Below are 18,727 nucleotides of genomic sequence, written 5' to 3' on the forward strand. Positions count from 1 at the left end.
GTAGCCGCACGTGCATCAACAAAGTAGTGCCAAGCGTGCGCCTGTGTCATAAGTAAAGGGCCGGCTGGCTTGACCGTTAAGGGTGCTGTAACCCCCGAAAGTACACTCCAGTCCAAACCTAAAAAAAAATTATTTTCTGTGTTTGTGAATTGTGTGCGCAGTAGCCGCACGTGCATCAACAAAGTAGTGCCAAGCGTGCGCCTGTGTCATAAGTAAAGGGCCAGCTGGCTTGACCGTTAAAGGGTGCTGTAACCCCCGAAAGTACACTCCAGTCCAAACCAAAAAAAAATTATTTTCTGTGTTTGTGAATTGTGTGCACAGTAGCCGCACGTGCATCAACAAAGTAGTGCCAAGCGTGCGCCTGTGTCATAAGTAAAGGGCCGGCTGGCTTGACCGTTAAGGGTGCTGTAACCCCTGAAAGTACACTCCAGTCCAAACCTAAAAAAAAATTATTTTCTGTGTTTGTGAATTGTGTGCGCAGTAGCCGCACGTGCATCAACAAAGTAGTGCCAAGCGTGCGCCTGTGTCATAAGTAAAGGGCCGGCTGGCTTGACCGTTAAGGGTGCTGTAACCCCCGAAAGTACACTCCAGTCCAAACCAAAAAAAAAATTATTTTCTGTGTTTAGCCGCACGTATATATCAAATCGATATAACATAAATGGAGGACCAAACTTTCTCCGATAAAAATAAAATAGAGAAAGATCAAGAACCACTTCCTCCTAGTGCTGAAGCTGCTGCCACTAGTCATGACATAGACAATAACATGCCATCAACGTCGTCTGCCAAGGCCGATGCCCAATGTCATAGTAGAGGGCACATACAATCCCAAATGGCAAAGTTCAGGAAAATGACCTTGAAAAAGACATTTAAATCAGCTGAAGAGAAACGTAAACTTGCCAATATGCCATTTACGACACGGAGTGGCAAGGAACGGCTAAGGTCGATCCCTAGTATGTTCATGACTAGTGGTTCAGCTTCACATGACGATGGAAGCACTCCTCCCACTAAAAAAATCAAAAGAGTTAAGCTGGCAAAAGCACAGCGAAGAACTGTGCTTTCTAAGAAGATATCACAAATCCCCAAGGAGAGTCCAAGTGTGGTGGTGGTTGCGATGCCTGACCTTCCCAGCACTGGACGGGAAGAGGTGGCTCTTTCCACCATTTGCACGCCCCCTGCAAGTGCTGAAAGGAGCACCCACAGTCCACTTGCTGATATGCAAATTGAAGATGTCACTGTTGAAGTACAACAGGATGAGGATACTGGTGTAGCTGGCGCTGAGGAGGAAGTTGGCGAGGAGGATTCTGATGGTGATGTGGTTTGTTTAAATCAGGCTCCGGGGGAGACAGTTGTTGTCCGTGGGATGAAAAAGCCCATCACGGTCATGCCTGGGCAGAAGACCAAACATTCCACCTCTTTGGTCTGGCAATATTTCTATCCAAATCCGGACAACAACTGTCTTGCCATATGTACCATATGTAAAGGTGAAATAAGTAGGGGTAGGGACGTCAACCACCTAGGAACATCCTCCCTTATACGGCACCTGCAGCGCGTTCATAAAAAGTTACTGTCAAGTTCAGAAACTTTGGCTCAGACCGTAAGCAGTCCAGGGACACCTAAATCCCGTTGTCCTGTTGTATCCAAGCGCCTGCAAACCACACCGTCAACTCCCTCCTCGTCAATTTCCTCCTTAGTCAGGATCGGAAGTAGTCCTGCAGGCCATATCACTGGCATGACTGACTCTCCTATCCGGGATTCCTCCGGAGGATCCTGCATTGCTACGCCTACTGCTGCCGCTGCTGCTGTTGCTGCTGCTGCTGGGAGTCGTTCATCATCCCAGAGAGGAAGTAGGAACACCACTACTTTTACTAAACAATTGACCCTCCAACAGTCCTTAGCGAGGAGGATGAAGTACGACAGCAGTCATCCTGAAGCAAAACGTATAACTGAGGCCTTGACTGCTATGTTGGTGTTAGACGTGCGTCCGGTATCCGCCATTAGTGCAGTGGGATTTAGACAATTGATGGAGGTAGTGTGTCCCCGGTTCCAAATCCCGTCTAGATTCCACTTCACTAGGCAGGCGATACCGAGACTGTACAGAAACGTCAGAAAAAGTGTCCTCAGTGTCCTGAAAAATGCCGTTGTACACAATGTCCACTTAACCACGGACATGTGGACAAGTGGAACAGGGCAGACTAAGGACTATATGACTGTGACAGCCCACTGGGTAGATGTATCACCTTACGCAGCAACAGCAGCAGCGTCACCAGTAGCAGCATCTCAGAAACGCCAGCTCGTTACAAGGCAGGCTACGCTGTGTATCACCGGTTTCAGTAAGAGGCACACCGCCGACAACCTCTTAGAGAAACTGAGGGAAATCATCGCCCAGTGGCTTACCCCACTTAGACTCTCCTGGGGATTTGTGATATCTGACAACGCCACCAATATTGTGCGGGCATTACATCTGGGCAAATTCCAGCACGTCCCATGTTTTGCTCACACAATAAACTTGGTGGTGCAGAATTTTCTGAAAAGCGACAGGGGCGTGCAGGAGACGCTTTGGGTGGCCCGAAAAATTTCTGGCCACTTTCGCCATTCAGCGACTGCGTGCCGAAGACTGGAGCGCCAGCAAACACTCTTGAACCTGCCCCGCCATCACCTGAAGCAAGAGGTTGTGACGCGGTGGAACTCAACCCTCTATATGCTTCAGAGGATGGAGGAGCAGCAAAAGGCCATACAAGCCTATACATCCACCTATGACATAGGCAAAGGAGGGGGTATGCACCTGACTCAAGCGCAGTGGAGAATGATTTCCGTGTTGTGCAAGGTTCTTCAGCCCTTCGAACTTGCCACACGTGAAGTCAGTTCAGACACTGCCAGCTTGAGTCAGGTCATTCCCCTCATCAGGCTTTTGCAGAAGCAGCTGGAGAAAGTGAAGGAGGAGCTAAGACGGAGCGATTCCGCTCGGCATGTGGGACTTGTGGATGAAGCCCTTCATTCGCTTTGCCAGGATTCCAGGGTGGTCAATCTGTTGAAATCAGACCACTACATTTTGGCCACCGTGCTCGATCCTAGGTTTAAAGCCTATGTGGTGTCTCTCTTTCCGGCCGACACAAGCCTGCAGAGGTGCAAAGACCTGCTGGTGAACACACTGTCAGCTGAAGCGGAACGTGACACGTCAACGGCTCCTTCTTCATTTTCTCCCGCAACTGGGGCTGCCAGGAAAAAACTTAGGTATCCTAAGCAACCCGCTGGCGGTGATGCAGGGCAGGCAGGACCAAGTTTGGACATCTGGTCCGGACTGAAGGACCTGGCAACAATTTCTGACATGTCTACTGTCACTGCATATGATACTGTCACCATTGACAGAATGGTGGAGGATTACATCGGCGACAGCATCCAAGTAGGCATGTCAGACAGTCCATACCTGTACTGGCAGGAAAAAGAGGCAATTTGGAGGCCCCTGTACAAACTGGCTCTATTTTACCTGAGTTGCCCCCCCTCCAGTGTGTACTCCGAAAGAGTGTTTAGTGCAGCCGGGAACCTTGTCAGCGAAAGGCGTAGGAGGTTGCTTCCACAGAATGTGGAGAAGATGATGTTCATCAAAATGAATTATCAGCTCTTCCAGGGAGACCAGCCTCCAGAACGTACAGAGGGACCTGTGGTGGTGGATTCAAGTGGGGACGAGTTAATACTTTGTGAGGATGAGGATGTACACACTGAAGAGGGTGAGGAATCGGTGGATGAGGAGGATGAGGATGACATCTTGCCTCCGTAGAGCCAGTTTGTGCAGGGACACATTAATTGCCAGCTTGTTTTGTGGGGGCCCAAACGAACCAATCATTTCAGCCACAGTTGTGTGGCAGACCCTGGCGCTGAAATGATTGATTTGTTAAAGTGTGCATGTCCTGTTTATACAACATAAGGGTGGGTGGGAGGGCCCAAGGACAATTCCATCTTGCACCTCTTTTTTTCTTTGCATTATGTACAGTTTGGGGCCTAGTTTTTCTAACTGCCATCCTGTCTGCCACTGCAGTGTCACTCCTAGATGGGTCACGTGTTTGTGCCGCCCACTCGTGTTGCTTAGCATAGTCATCCAGCTACCTCGGTGCAACCTTTTGGACATAAAAACACTATTGTGAGGTGTGAGGTGTTCAGAATAGACTGGAAATGAGTGGAAATTAAGGTTATTGAGGTTAATAATAGCATAGGAGCAGAAAAACCTACAAATTCTGTGATTTTAGCTGTTTTTATGCTTTTTTTCAAAAAAATACAGATCCAAAACACAAAACCCAGAACCCAAAACACGGAAGGGTGGTTTTGGCAAAACCAATCCAGATCCAAAACACGAAGAAAGATCCAGATCCAAAACCAAAACACAAAACACGAAAAGTGGCCGGTGCACACCCCTAGTTTTAACCCATTTTTTACAGGTACAAGTGTAAAAAAAAAAATGACATAGGGCCACCCCCCTAAAGCTTAACCAGCCCCGGACTTGCCAGCCTGTCCTGGTTTCTAAAATTACGGGGAACAAAATGTGTAGGGCTCCACCGTAATTTAGAAACCAACACCAGGCTGCAGGGCCAGTCCTGGTTTAAATATAGGGGAGAAAAAATTGCGTAGGGTCGCCCTATATTTTAAAACCAGCACCAGACCCAAAACGGCCGGGCTGTAATGCCACCGCCTGGAGACCCTTCCACCAGGGCCCCGGGGCCAAAGCATCATCAGCCCAAGCCAGGGATCTCAGGGGAGTTGTTGGGACTGAAGCCCGGGGCTCTTCCCCGCACACCTGGAGCGTTGGGTACAGGGGCAATAATGTAAAGAATATAAGCAAACTATTGTATTTTACAGTGGGACTACAGGTGCCAGAATGTCTGCCCTTTGGCACTTGTGGAACTATAAGTGCCAGCAGACAGGGAGCACCTGTACCCCCACTGTAAAATACATAGCTAAAGACAAAAACACACACACCGTGATTAGTAAAGCTTTATTACATACACCTATCCATTCACACATACTTACCTATATCAGATGCTTCTGTCCTCTTCTCCAGTAGGATCCATAATGACTGACCCTACAAAAAAGATTGCATAATCACCTATATCCTGGCGCTGGTCTCAGCAGTAATCCATGGACTTTGCAAAAAAAAAAAAAAAAACGAGTTTACCGATCCACGCACCCAGTATAAGTATGTGTGTTGTCACACATACTGATACTTCCTAAATGCCAGCTGATGGTACTGCACAGGCTTTGCAGTAAATATGCATTACAAGGAGAGTTATGGTAAAATTTACCTTCGTTACCCTCTTTCTTCGAAGTCCATAGGGTCTGCAGGGAGACATTGGAGTGTAGTTGGGACCTGGAGGCCCGGACACCAACAGCAAAGCTTTTCAATCCCAGGGTGCTCCGGTCCTTCTCCCTATACCCCGCCCACAGCCTGAGGGCACTTCAGTTTTGTTAACAAGCCCAAGGCAGGAGCAGGATAGGAGAGAAGGAAGACTGGTACACTAGAGAATCACACTCTCACACAGAGAAGGAAACAAGTGACCAGGAGAAGAAACCCATAGAAGCTAGAAGCAGTAGGACGGGTGCCCTGTGGACCCTATGGACTTCAAAGAAAGAGTTAAGGAAGGTAAGTTTTACCATAACTCCTTTTCTTCTTCAGGGTCCATAGGGCTCCACAGGGAGACATTGGGGATGTCCCAAAGCAGTTGTTCAAGGACGGGAACACACCTAAGCTGATAGGATGCTTCCTTTGGGCATATGGTTCTCCTGAGAGGCAAATGTATCAAAGGCATAAGACCTGAGAAAGGTGTGGACAGAAGCCCAGATGGCTGCCTTGCATAGCTGTTCAGCTGAGGCACTATGTTGGGCTGCCCATGAGGGACCCACAGAGCAAGTAGAATGAGCAGATACTGAAGCCGGCATAGGAAGGCCAGTCTGCATGTAAGCCTGTGAGATAGTCATGCGAATCCATCTGGCCAGAGTCTGTCTGTTAGCTGGCCATCCCTTCTTGTGGAATCCTTATTCGACAAAGAGGGAGTCCGATTTCCTTATGGAAGTAGTGCGGACCACGTAGATATTCAGAGCACGGACCATGGCCAACGAGGCCTCACCTACCGAGAGGTCTGCGTTGATGCCAAACCTAGGCGATTTGAAGAAGTCGGCCTCCCACCCAGGGAGAGGCCCACCCCGTCAAGCTGTAGGCTTGTCCTCAGATTTAGCAGGTGGACGTCTAGTAGACCAGGCTGTTTGGCCCTAAGCTTGGAGGCTGATGTCTGCTGACATGGAAAAGACTGACCTCTGGCTTTACCTTGGGTACGAAAGGACCGAAAGGATGATGTCCGAGGTTTTGTAATATATGCCAATGTAGTCACAATTTCATCCAATTCTGGACTAAATAGGATGTCTCCTGCATAAGGCAAAGACTCTAGGAGCCTCGTTCTGATTCTGAATCTGCTTTCCAGGAAAGTAGCCAAAGAATACGGCGGGCCAATACCGAAGTGGCAGATATCCTGGAGGCCAGGATAGCCGTATCCATAGCTGTTTCACCTAAGTAGGAGAATGCATCTCTAATGTGAGATATGTAGGACAGCTGTTCCCTCAAAGCATCAGGGGGAAAAGTCTCTTCTAGGGCCTCTGCCCAACTCTCAATGGCTTTTGCCACTCAGGCCGTAGCCCTAGCAGGACAAGTAATAGCTCCTATAAGAGAAGTATATAGATTTATCACAAGATTCTATACATTTATCTGTAGTCTCCTTCAAGGAGGTTGCAGTATAAATCGGTAAGGTGGCATTTTAACCAGAAGTGTTACATGAGAATCCACCGCTGGGGGAACTTCCCATTTAGTACAATCAGTAGCTGGAAGAGGGTAAAAGGAACTGAACCATTTTGGAATTTTGAAACCTTTTACCGGGCATATTCCATGCTTCACTCCTGTGATCAGATAGTTGGTCAGAGTGAGGATACTCTGGTAAAACAACCTTTTGTCACCTAAAAAGTGCATGTTTTTTCTTAGGAGCGGGTTCATCTTCTTCTATTTGTAGAATAGTTTTAACAGCTCTCACAAGAGCTGGCATATTTAGTTTAGAGGGTGGCACCTCTTCTCCTGAGACAGAGTCAGAGTGAGAGAGATCGGAGTCTTCTGCCTCACCCAGATGATATCTCAGAATTAGATAACTGTGTGGATTGGGAAGATATAGTACATTTAGTAGGTAAAGGCATTTCTTTTTGCAGCATTTGCTGAAAATCCATAGGAGGTATTAGCTAAACTCTGTACTGAGGTAGACAGTACGTCTACCCATGGGGGAGGCAAAGGATTTGCAGGGAGTACCTGCTGTGGCCATCCCATAGGTGGAGCTACCACGGAGACTGCTACTTGGTCCGCAAGTTTTGCCAGCATTTGTGAAAAGGCAGCCAGGGTGGATCCTGAGGGAGAGACACCGGGGCTGATGGGCCTGGGGTTGTGTAACAATTAATATAACCCCACAGACCAGGATTTACAAGACACTAGAGTAGGAGCAGCAGCATCAGGCTGCTTGCTATTCTTTCCTCTGCCAGCCATAGCCACAAGAATAACAAAATACACAGTATGATACACAGCAGTGAACACCCTGGATAATATGGCATAGTGTAGCATGCAACCGCGTTATAAACTATGTGATAGAACTCACAAGTATCTGGGAAATGTGAGGTACAATGAACCCCATATACCTTAGTATGTCAGGGTATATTAGAATAAAAGGAAAGGTATAAGCTGTACAGTATAGAAAACAAGAAATATGGTAAGAACTTGCGTTTGTTATCTCTGTTGCTACGAGGTCCTTAGGGTCCACAGGGCCTTGACCTTGTGGTATAGGTAGGCTGGGCAACCTGTCCGGGCACCACACAGTTAATCTCTTTGAGCCTCCCAGGATAGAGCAGGCTCCCCTCCGATACCCCGCCCCCTGGCCAAGGCACCCTCAGTTACGTTACCAAGCCAGAGGAGGAGAAAATATAAAGGCGAAAGCACAGGGCGTCAGGGCGGGTGCCCTGTGGACCCTAAGGACTTCGTAGAAACAGAGATAAGAAAGGTAAGTTCTTACTATAGCTCTTGTTTTCTGCATCAGGGTCCTTAGGGTCCACAGGGCCTTGACCTTGGGGATGTCCCAAAGTAGTACCCTTCAAAGGCGGGGACGCTCCTGTGCAGAAAGGAGAATCCGCCGCCCGAAGGAAGCATCCTGAGAGGCGAAGGTATCGAAAGCATAATACTTCACAAAGGTCTGAACCGTAGACCACGTGGCTGCCTTACAGAGCTGAGCAGCCAAGGAACAACACCGAGCTGCCCACGAGGGACATACAGACCTCATAGAATGAGCAGTGACCGAGGGTGGAACAGGAATGCCCTCATGAACATAGGCCTCGGAAATTGCCAAACAAATCCAACGGGCCAAAGTTTGCTTATTGGCCGGCCACCCTTTTTTGCGAAAACCATACAACACAAACAAACAATCCGATTTCCGGAAAGAACAGGTGCGCTCCACATAAATGCGAAGAGCGCGAACCACATCCAACCTGGCCTCACCCGCCGACAAACCATGAGAGTGAAAGGCCGGAACAATGATCTCCTCATTAATGTGGAAACTGGATAACACCTTAGGGAGAAAACCAGGACAAGTCCTAAGAACCACCCTATCTTGATGAAAAATCAAATAAGGGGGACAACAAGAAATAGCCCCCAATTCAAACACTCTTCTAGCAGATGCTATAGCCAAAAGAAAAAAGACCTTAGTCGTAAGCCATTTGAGGTCCACTGAGCCCAGTGGCTCAAATGGGGGACCCTGGAGAGCCTTCAGCACCACTGCCAAGTCCCATGGTGCCACCGGAGGGACAAAGGGGGGCTGAATGCGAAGAACCCCTTGCATAAAGATGCAGACATCAGCAATCCGATGCTGAAACCACACCGACAAGGCAGACACCTGCACCTTCAAAGCAGCAAGGCGCAGACCTTTATCCAAGCCCACCTGAAGGAAGGCTCTAGAAACACGAAACACCAAAGGTCATATTTCTGGGGTCAGCACCACTCAAAATAGGTGGCGTGCCAGACCCTGTGGTAAATCATGGCTGAAGCCGACTTCCTAGCCCGGAGCATGGTGGTAACCACCGAGCTTGAGAAACCCTTTGACCTTAAGAGGGATGTTTCAAGAGCCAGGTCATCAAAGACAGCCGACCCAGATCCGGGTAAAGACACGGACCCTGAGACAACATGTCCGGATGCTGAGGAAGGAGCCACGGAGTGTCTATGGAAAGACTCCGTAGATCGGAGTACCAGTGACGTCTGGGCCACGCCGGAGCCACCAGTAGAATCATGCCTCCGTCCTGCTTGAACTTTCGCAACACGCGAGGAAGCAGGGAGAACAGAGGAAATAGGTACATGAACTGAAAGGTCCAATGTACCGACAGAGCATCTACAAGGAGAGCTCCTGCGTCTCTTGTTCAGGAGCCATACACCCTCAGCCTGCGATCGTGTCTGGATGCCATGAGATCTATTTCCGGAAGTCCCCACCTGTCCACCAGGAGCTGAAATACGTCCTGGTGAAGAGACCATTCCCCTGGATGCACGTCATGACGGCTGAGGAAGTCCGCTTCCCAATTGAGTACTATCGGAATAAAGACTGCAGAGATGGCCGGTAGATTGTTTTCCGCCCAAGTCAGAATGCGAGACTCCTCTCTTAGAGCTGCCTGACTTCGAGTTCCTCCTTGATGATTTATATAAGCCACCATCGTGGTGTTGTCTGACTGAATCTGTACGGGATGTCCCTGTAGAAAGTCTCGCCTGTTGTAAGGCCCGAAGATCTGCCTGAAGTTCCAAGATGTTGATCGGAAGAGCAGACTCCGCCGATGTCCACCGGCCCTGAAACACATGTGGACCCGACACAGCACCCCACCCACTGAGACATGCATCCGTCGTCAGGAGAGTCCAATCCGTAATCCAGAAGGGGCATCCTCTGATGAGATGAGACTTCTGAAGCCACCAGGTCAATGACAGACGTACCTCCAGAGACAGCACCAGCGTCTGAACCTTTAGCCGAAAAGGTATCCCATCCCATTTGGATAGGATCAGTTTCTGTAGAGGTCTCGAGTGAAACTGGGCATAGTCCACCAAGTCGAACGTCAACACCATGGACCCCAGTAACCTCATTGCAGAATGGATAGAGATCCTGCGATCTCGCAGGCAAGTGCGAATCCTTGCCTGTAACACTGAGATCTTTCCCTTAGTCAGAAAGATCCGCTGTTGCTGAGTGTCCAGCAGAGCTCTTAGATGAAGCATCCTCTGAGAAGGCGTTAGGGATGACTTCTTCCAATTTATCAACCATCCGTGACTCTGCAACACCTGAATAGTTAGTTGCACGTGCTGTTGAAGCACCTCTGGAGAACCTGCCAGGAGTAGCAGATCGTCCAGATAAGGTAGGAGGCGTACCCCCTGCAGGCGCAGGTGTGCCGCAATTACCGCCATGACCTTGGTAAACACCCTCGGGGCTGTAGAAAGGTCAAATGGCAAAGCCTGAAACTGATAATGCCGATTTGCTACCGCAAATCGGAGAAAGTGCTGTTGAGAAACCGCTATTGGGACTTGAGGATAGGCATCCTGGATGTCCAGAGACACCATAAAGTCCCCAGGTTTCATAGCCAAGATAAAGGAATGCAGGATCTCCATCCTGAACCGAGGCACCCTCAGATAGTTGTTGAGAGCCCTCAAGTTGAGGATAGGTCTGTATGATCCATTCGGTTTTTGCACCAGGAAGAGATAGGAGTAATAACCCATCCCCCTCTGGGGTAGCGGGACTGGCACAATAACCCCCTCCTGGAGCATGGATTGTACAATCTTTTGAATTTCCAGAGCCTTCTCCGGATTTGAATGCAGGTCCGTGGAAAAAAATTGATGAGGAGGTCTTTTCCGAAAGGAGAGGGCGTACCCATGAGACACTTCCCTTCCGAGGTGATCTGACACCAACACTGGGTGAACTGAAGAAGTCGGCCTCCCACCTTGGGGTCCCCCAAGAGGAGGCCTGTGCAGTCAGGCTGTGGGCTTGTTGTCAAGCTTGGTAGTCAGACGTCTGGTGCTCCACGCCTGCTTCCTAGGCTTAGAGAGCTTCTTGTTTCGAGATGGCCTCGGGAAGGATTGGACCCTTGTTACCCGGAGGCCTATAGAACCGAAAGGACGACGTCCCCGACCCAGAGGTGGACGGATCCGAAGGCAAACATATAGATTTTGCCGCTGCCAGCATATCCACAATCTTGTCCAGAGCCGGCCCAAATAGTACCTGTCCATTGTACGGGAGAAATTCCAGACCCCTCTTGGAATCCGCATCTGCTCTCCAAGATCTGAGTCACAAGGATCGACGTGCAGGCACCGCTGCCGTAGAAATCCTGGAAGTAAGTAGACTTGCATCCAATGCTGCCTCATTAACATAAGTAGCCGAATCCCTGAGGTTGCCTATCAGAATGATCTGCTCGCTGGTAGCGAGGCTTCCAAAGCATCGGCCCATTTTTCCATGGCTCTAGCCACCCAGCATACTGCCATTGCAAGTCTGGCGACCCCTCCAGCGAGAGAATAAATAGATTTCAGACATACCTCCACTTTGCGGTCCGTAGGATTCTTTAGAGAAGACATTGACGGCATAGGCAGAGTCGTGCTCTTCACCAACCGTGTTACATGGGAATCCACCTGAGGAGGAGACTCCCATTTAGAAAATTAATTGTGCGCAAAAGGGTATACAGAAGCCAAACACTTTTGCGGCTGAAACCTTTTACCAGGAGCCTTCCATGCTTCCTCTAGGTGATGAACTACTTGACCAGATAAAGGAAACACTGCATTAGTGTTCCTAATACTCTTGAAATAAGCATGCGTAAGCTCGGTATCTGCAGACGTCTTGTCCTCAATCACCATGATCTCCCGGACCGCCCGTATAAGTCCCGGGATATATACAGTCAGGTGCATAAATATTGGGACATTGACAGAGTTTTCATATTTTGGCCTCTATTCACCACCACAATGGATTTGAAATGAAACAAACAAGATGTGCTTTACATGCAGACTTTCAGATTTAATTTGAGGGTAATTACATCCAAATCAGGTGAACGGTGTAGGAATTACAACGGTTTCTATATGTGCCTCCCACTTTTTAAGGGGCCAAAAGTAATGGGACTATCAACTCAAAAGCTATTTCATGGACAGGTGTGGGCTATTCCCTCGTTATTTCAATATCAATTAAGCAGGTAAACGGTCTGGAGTTGATTCTAGGTGTGACATTTGCATTTGGAATCAGTTGCTGTCGACTCTCAATATGAGATCCAAAGAGCTGTCACTATCAGTGAAGCAAGCCATCGTTAGGCTGAAAAGTCAAAACAAACCCATCAGAGAGATAGCAAAAATATTAGGCGTGGCCAAATCAACTGTTTGGGACATTCTTAAAAAGAAAGAACGCACCGGAGAGCTAAGCAACACCAAAAGACCCGGAAGACCACGGAAAACAACTGTGGTGGATGACAGAAGAATTATTTCCCTGGTGAAGAAAAACCCCTTCACAACAGTTGGCCAAATCAAGAACACTCTCCAGGAGGTAGGTGTATATGTGTCAAAGTCAACAATCAAGAGAAGACATCACAAGAGTGAATATAGAGGGTTCACCACAAAATGTAAACCATTTGGAGCCACAAAAACAGGAAGACCAGATTAGAGTTTGCCAAACAACATCTAAAAAAGCCATTACAGTTCTGGAACAACATCCTATGGACAGATGAGACAAGGATCAACTTGTACCAGAGTGACGGGAAGAGAAGAGTATGGAGAAGGAAAGGAACTGCTCATGATCCAAAACATACCACCTCATCAGTGAAGCATGGTGGTGATAGTGTCATGGTGTGGGGCATGTATGGCTGCCAATTGAACTGGTTCCCTTGTATTTATTGATGATGTGACTGCTGACAAAAGCAGCAAAATGAATTCTGAAGTGTTTCGGGCAATATTATATGTTCATATTCAGTCAAATGCTTCAGAACTCATTGGACGGCGCTTCACAGTGCAGATGGATAATGACCTCAAGCATACTGCAAAAGCAACCAAAGAGTTTTTTAAGGCTAAAAAGTGGAATGTTATGCAATGGCCAAGTCAATCCCCTGACCCGAATCCAATTGAGCATGCATTTCACTTGATGAAGACAAAACTGAAGGGAAAATGCCCCAAGAACAAGCAGGAACTGAAGGCATTTGCAGTAGAGGCCTGGCAGAGCATCACCAGGGTTGAAATCCAGTGTCTGGTGATGTCTATGCGTTCTGTAATTGCCTGCAAAGGATTTGCAACAAAGTATTAAAAAGTGAAAGTTAGATTTAGGATTGTTTAGTTAGTCCCATTACTTTTGGCCCCTTAAAAAGTGGGAGGCACATATAGAAACCGTTGTAATTCCTACACCGTTCCGTTCACCTGATTTGGATGTAATTACCCTCAAATTAAATCTGAAAGTCTGCAGTTAAAGCACATCTTGTTTGTTTCATTTCAAAGCCATTGTGGTGGTGAATAGAGGCTAAAATATGAAAATTCTGTCAATGTCCCAATATTTATGCACCTGACTGTATATAGACTACTTAGCTTCCGCCTCTTTGTCGGGAGCTTCAGTGTCAGACAAATCTAGTATTTCTCCATCATCTGAGGTAACATCATCCTCGTCATCCTGAGGCTGGGATGATAATAATGGCCTCTTCGCGGGCCTAAGCGAGAATTCCTCCGAAGGAAATTAACCGCCTTGGGAAATTTGTCCACCCAACTAGGGGCAGGGGACACCTGAGGCGCAGGTACCGGCTGGCTCTGTGTCATCATCTGACCAGAGCTCCCCTGAGAAGGGCCCGGTACCATCGGCTGCTGTGTGAACCCCATAGAGGGGTACGCAAGCGGAGCCACTAATCATCCTGCCAGTATGGACATAGCCTGAGCCAGGCTTTTTGCCCAAGGAGGCTCTAGCGGCAAGCTGGCGCCCCGAGAAGGGCTAGGTAGCATACATGTAGTACATAGGCCCCCTCTCTCTGCTTCTTCTTCCCCAATACTTGCCTTAGATCGAATGCAGGAATATAAGGCAGGTGCAGCTAGCTGCACAGGTTCATCATCACCTGACATGATAACAGACCTGGTCTAAATACAAACTATCCCACCCCTTGTACTATAAGGGTCAATATTTTTGGAGAAAGAGAAAAACAGGGATAGCTAAAATGGCTGACAGTAAGAGAAAGGATAGACACAGGCAACAGCACTCAGCAGAAACAGTGTCTATCAGCGCTTCCAGTCAACTATCGAGGCACTGGACCTGGTAGGACTGCGCTGTTACCTGCACCTCACAGTCCAGAGGGAGAGGTATGCAGGAGGGGGACCTGGCTCCACCGCTGACTGTGGCTCCTGTTGTTAAAATGGCCACCGAAGCTCAGTCAGGAAGAGGATCCCAGCAAAGAGCGCGCTTCTGGCGCTCAGCAGCGGGGGACGAGCCGGCTGTAAACAGGGAAGGCATCCTTCCCCGGCCTGCAATTAACCCCAGGGACTCCAGAGCGGTACCGCTACTGCTCTGGTCTGCTGTCCCTGGAGGCTAGGTGGAGCGCAGGACTCAGTGCCTGGCTCCACCAGCAGACCCACACCCCGGTAGCCCCCAGCCCTGAGTGGAATAATGACTGTGACGGCGGACGCCCACTGCGGATGTCCGCTGCTACTCACCCGTCCCCCGTAGACCCGGCCACAGTCAGGGATCCTACGGGGTCCCTGTCAGCAGAAAAAAAAACCTGGAGGCCCGCTGAGATCCCCAGATCAGTACTGGGGTCTCAGCACCGGCGGGGCGGCAGAGCGGTGATGTGGACGTCCGGACTGTCCACATTACCTGCTCTAAGTAGTCTTCAGGGGCTGTGAACAGCCCCTCTTGCGTGGTACAACCGACCCTGGCAGAGCACTGACGAAACTGAGAGTGCCTTGGCCAGGGGGGGGTATAGGTGGGGAGCCTGCTGCATCCTGGGAGGCTCAAAGAGATTAACTGTGTGGTGCCCGGACTGGTTGCCCAGCCTACCTATAGCCCAAGGTCAAGGCCCTGTGGACCCTAAGGACCCTAATGTAGAAAGTAGAGATTTTCGCTAGCACAAGTCATATACAAACGCAGAAAAACATTACATGTATACAATGGGCACTAAAATCAACTACACAGAACACAGTGGCTGGAAGGCTATAGCGCTGTATGACCTGGCCCGTGGGAGAGGTGTGCAGGGAGACTGGACCCAGCGTTCCCGGAGACTTGCTTGCAGAAAATGGCTGCCGTGCGTCTCTGGAGGGGCGAAGGGTGAGCAGCCCAGGGAACACCAGGACCGCAGTGGAATGGCGTCCTGGACTGGGGGAGGGGCTTTTCCCCTTCCTGACATTAACCGCCGGGTCCCCTGGCCTCCTTACACATGCCCTGCGCCAGTATGTTATATGCCCCGGTGGTCTAGTGAAGTCGTGGGCGCACCAGTGTTCACATCAGCACCTCCGGTCTGTCTCCTGAGACCGGAGGCAAGACTGCGCAACAATTTTCTGCAAGCGGGTCCATTCCGGGCTGCAGTCTGGGGTCCGAGGAGCCTGCCAGCTAGTTCCCTTCTGAGCCCCGCCAGGCTTGGAGTCACGGCGCCTCAGAGGGGTGATGGGGCAGCAGCACAGACGTCCGGAGGACAGTCTGGTGCTGCTCGTCCATTATAGTAAAAAAATTGTAATGAATTAAATCATAAAATAAAAGCTTGAGCTGCTTAATGCAGCCCCCTGTTATAATGGTGGCCCAGCTCCTGCCAGACACCAACGAAACTGAAGTGCCCTCAGGCTGTAGGCGTGGTATAGTGGGAAGGACCGGTGCATCCTGGGATTGAAAAGCTTTGCTGTTGGTGTCCGGTCCTCCAGGTCCCACCTAGACCCCAATGTCTCCCTGTGGAGCCCTATGGACCTATCAATTTTATTGATAGGGCCCCCATAACTTAGTTGCCCCGGGGCCCCAGAAGGCTTAATCCGGCCCTGTAGGAGTGGTTTCTCACAGCCTGACAAGAGTTTTAGTGAAGAACAATTCTGGTCGTCTTTGCCTTTCTGAAGTAAAGAACTTTAAGGGAGGAGGTTCCAACTGCAGTGGTTCAGTCTAATGGGACCTAGGTCAGACTACCTTGTTATTCTAAGAAAGGAGGGCTATCTGATCCCCTAAACCCCAGCTGTTAAAAACAAGCTGAGGGAGCCACAAATAAAGGTCCCTCCATAACACTGCAAAAGTAGGAGGATGCATGGATAAATAAAAAAAAAGCATTAATGAGCTCCAGTATAGTGGGGAGACCCCTTCACTATATTTCATCTAGTGAGGTGGTACTATCCCCCTATAGCCAAGCCATGGAGCCTGTGCATGATATACAGTGGACCTTGGAGTATGTAGCATGAAACATCTTCATTGCTCCCAAAGAGAGTTACTGCAGCCCCACAGCTTGTACTATAAATAAAACAAGCCCTAACCTGGCTGGCACATGCAGGCTTTTAAAAAAAAAAAAAAATCACTAAAAGTTCTTGGGCTCGGAGTTAAAACAGGATATATTATCAACGAGTTTTATCATTCACAATAAGTGATAAAACTCGTTGCATATGATAAATGGTGCTCAAGCCAATCAGCTCCCAACTGTCATTTTTCAAACAGATGACAGTTGGGAGCTGATTGGCTGGAGCACCATTTATCATATGCAACGAGTTTTATCACTCGTTGTGAATGCTAAAACTCTTTGATAAATAAGGCCCTTAGGCCCCCATTTAAAAACGAGTTTTATCACCAAAACGAGTGATACATTTCACTGTGTATGATAAATGGTGCTCAAGCCAATCAGCTTCCAACTGTCATTTTTTTAACAGTTGACAGTTGGGAGCTGATTGGCTGGAGCACCATTTATCATACACAGTGAAATGTATCACTCGTTTTGGCGATAAAACTCGTTACTAAATGAGGCCCTAAGTGAGCAGTTGTTAGAGAGGGGAGGAGCTTCATGGGTCTATGTACTAAGCAGTGTTAGGAGACAGAGTGAAAAGTGATAAGGTGCCAGCCAATCCGCTCCTAACTGCCATCTCACAGGCTGTGTTTGAAAAATTAAAGTTGGGAGCGGATTGGCTGGCACGTTATCATTTTTCACTCTGTCTCCTAACACTGCTTAGTAAATAGACCCCTCAGCCTCTGAATTGTTAACCTCTAAGTGACAACTGCTCAGTGCCAGCTCTAACCCCTTATTCCCCAGATTGGTAGAAAGAGACATAAAACAATTATGGCAAGTGCAGGATTCTCATTTGGGAAATTCACCTTTTCTTTTCATCTAAACTTTTAACCACTTTATTTACAGGAACTAATATTATAACATTATCTATACACACTCATCTACGCACAGTAAGTTGTCCTTTTCTTTTACTCCATTTGATTTTTATTTCCAAGACTGGCCCTTTAGTGCAATACAGAATTTCCAACTTAAAAATAATAGACAAACACCATAATAATGTAACAAAAAAACTAGCCATTACCTTAGGTCTCTTCTTTAGGTCTTCCTTTGCTGCCCCAAACCGTCTTGTCAGCCGGGTTATTTTAGCCTACAATCGAAAAAAAAAAGTAACTTGCATACAAATAAATAATGCATGACTCACATACACAACATTGCACACAGAGTACACACTGATGCTGTACAGTTACAGTGGACATTACCTGCATGGAATGCAGAACAGTCTCATGTTTTTTACACTCTATTTTCTCCACTCGTGTTTTCAGGTCACCAATTGCTTTCTCAAAGTCTATACACTGCAAGGCACTAAGTTTTTCCTCAAACAGCTTCTGGATCACCTGAAGAGAAGAATTAGCCTTTGTGTTATTAAAATAAATACATTTGCAGTAATTCTTACATGGATATATACTGATAATTTGCATGCTGATATATATTAATGATGTTACCACTAGGACTGCATGGTAATTTCTCCTTCCAGTTGTTTCGTGAATGTCTTATCTTTGTCATTACCACAATAATGGTTAATATGCAAACTGGAACAAAAGTCTTTAATGCCAGTTAGAATGATAATTCATACAAAATCTAAATAACAAATACATAAAAGTTTGATGACAGAGGTGCAGAAGTAAGAGGTAGGGAGGGCCCTGTTCATCAGAACTTCAGTATTGGTTGAAATGTGCTCTTGAGAAGGAGTAGACCACTTTTTATAAACTCCATTTTTATCTCCTACCTGTAGTCAGCAACTACTGGGAGCTGAAGCTTGCAGGGAATTAGCACTCAATACAACCAGAACTCTTCAGGACACAGCAAAGTAACACACTACTAACCAGCTCTTTTGAATTGTACCACACAAATTCGGTCCTCCCAGTCTGAGCGGCAGCACTGCGTGATGTCCCAAGTCTGCATGCTATAGGCAATCATGGAGTAAAGGAAGGTTCTATTTGCAACAATGTGTAATTAAATATAAGTGGGAGACAAAATATTTAAATCTGGCTCTTCTGACACACAGGGCAAAGTCTCTGGGAATATGGTGCCCATGCTGAGTTCCTAGAGACTTCTCTACTGTGCATGCACAAATCACAGCACCATTTTGCAAGTGATTTCTCTCTGCAGCGCCAGCCGATGCAAGACTCTGGAGAGACAAGTCTAATTTTATGGATGAGGGGTGTGCGTTGTGGGTCCCCCTGCATCC

General features: G+C 48.0%; 1 protein-coding gene across 2 annotated transcripts in view; it reads right to left on the minus strand.

Moving 5' to 3' along the window:
* The window catches only part of LOC148532273 (activating transcription factor 7-interacting protein 1-like), a 178,510-nt gene that overhangs the window by 69,642 nt on the left and 90,141 nt on the right, over positions 1 to 18,727 (minus strand). For both annotated transcript variants that reach the window (XM_088468040.1, XM_088468039.1), the window contains exons 5-6: positions 17,739 to 17,873; positions 17,561 to 17,626 (exon numbers count right to left, since the gene is read on the minus strand). In XM_088468040.1, the coding sequence (XP_088324166.1) occupies positions 17,561 to 17,626; positions 17,739 to 17,873 (201 nt within the window). The remainder of the gene's footprint in view (positions 1 to 17,560; positions 17,627 to 17,738; positions 17,874 to 18,727) is intronic.

The sequence above is a fragment of the Taudactylus pleione genome, unplaced genomic scaffold, assembly GCF_031769625.1.
Source record: "Taudactylus pleione unplaced genomic scaffold, aTauple2 ptg000080l, whole genome shotgun sequence".
In the NCBI taxonomy this organism is placed as follows: Eukaryota; Metazoa; Chordata; class Amphibia; order Anura; family Myobatrachidae; genus Taudactylus; species Taudactylus pleione.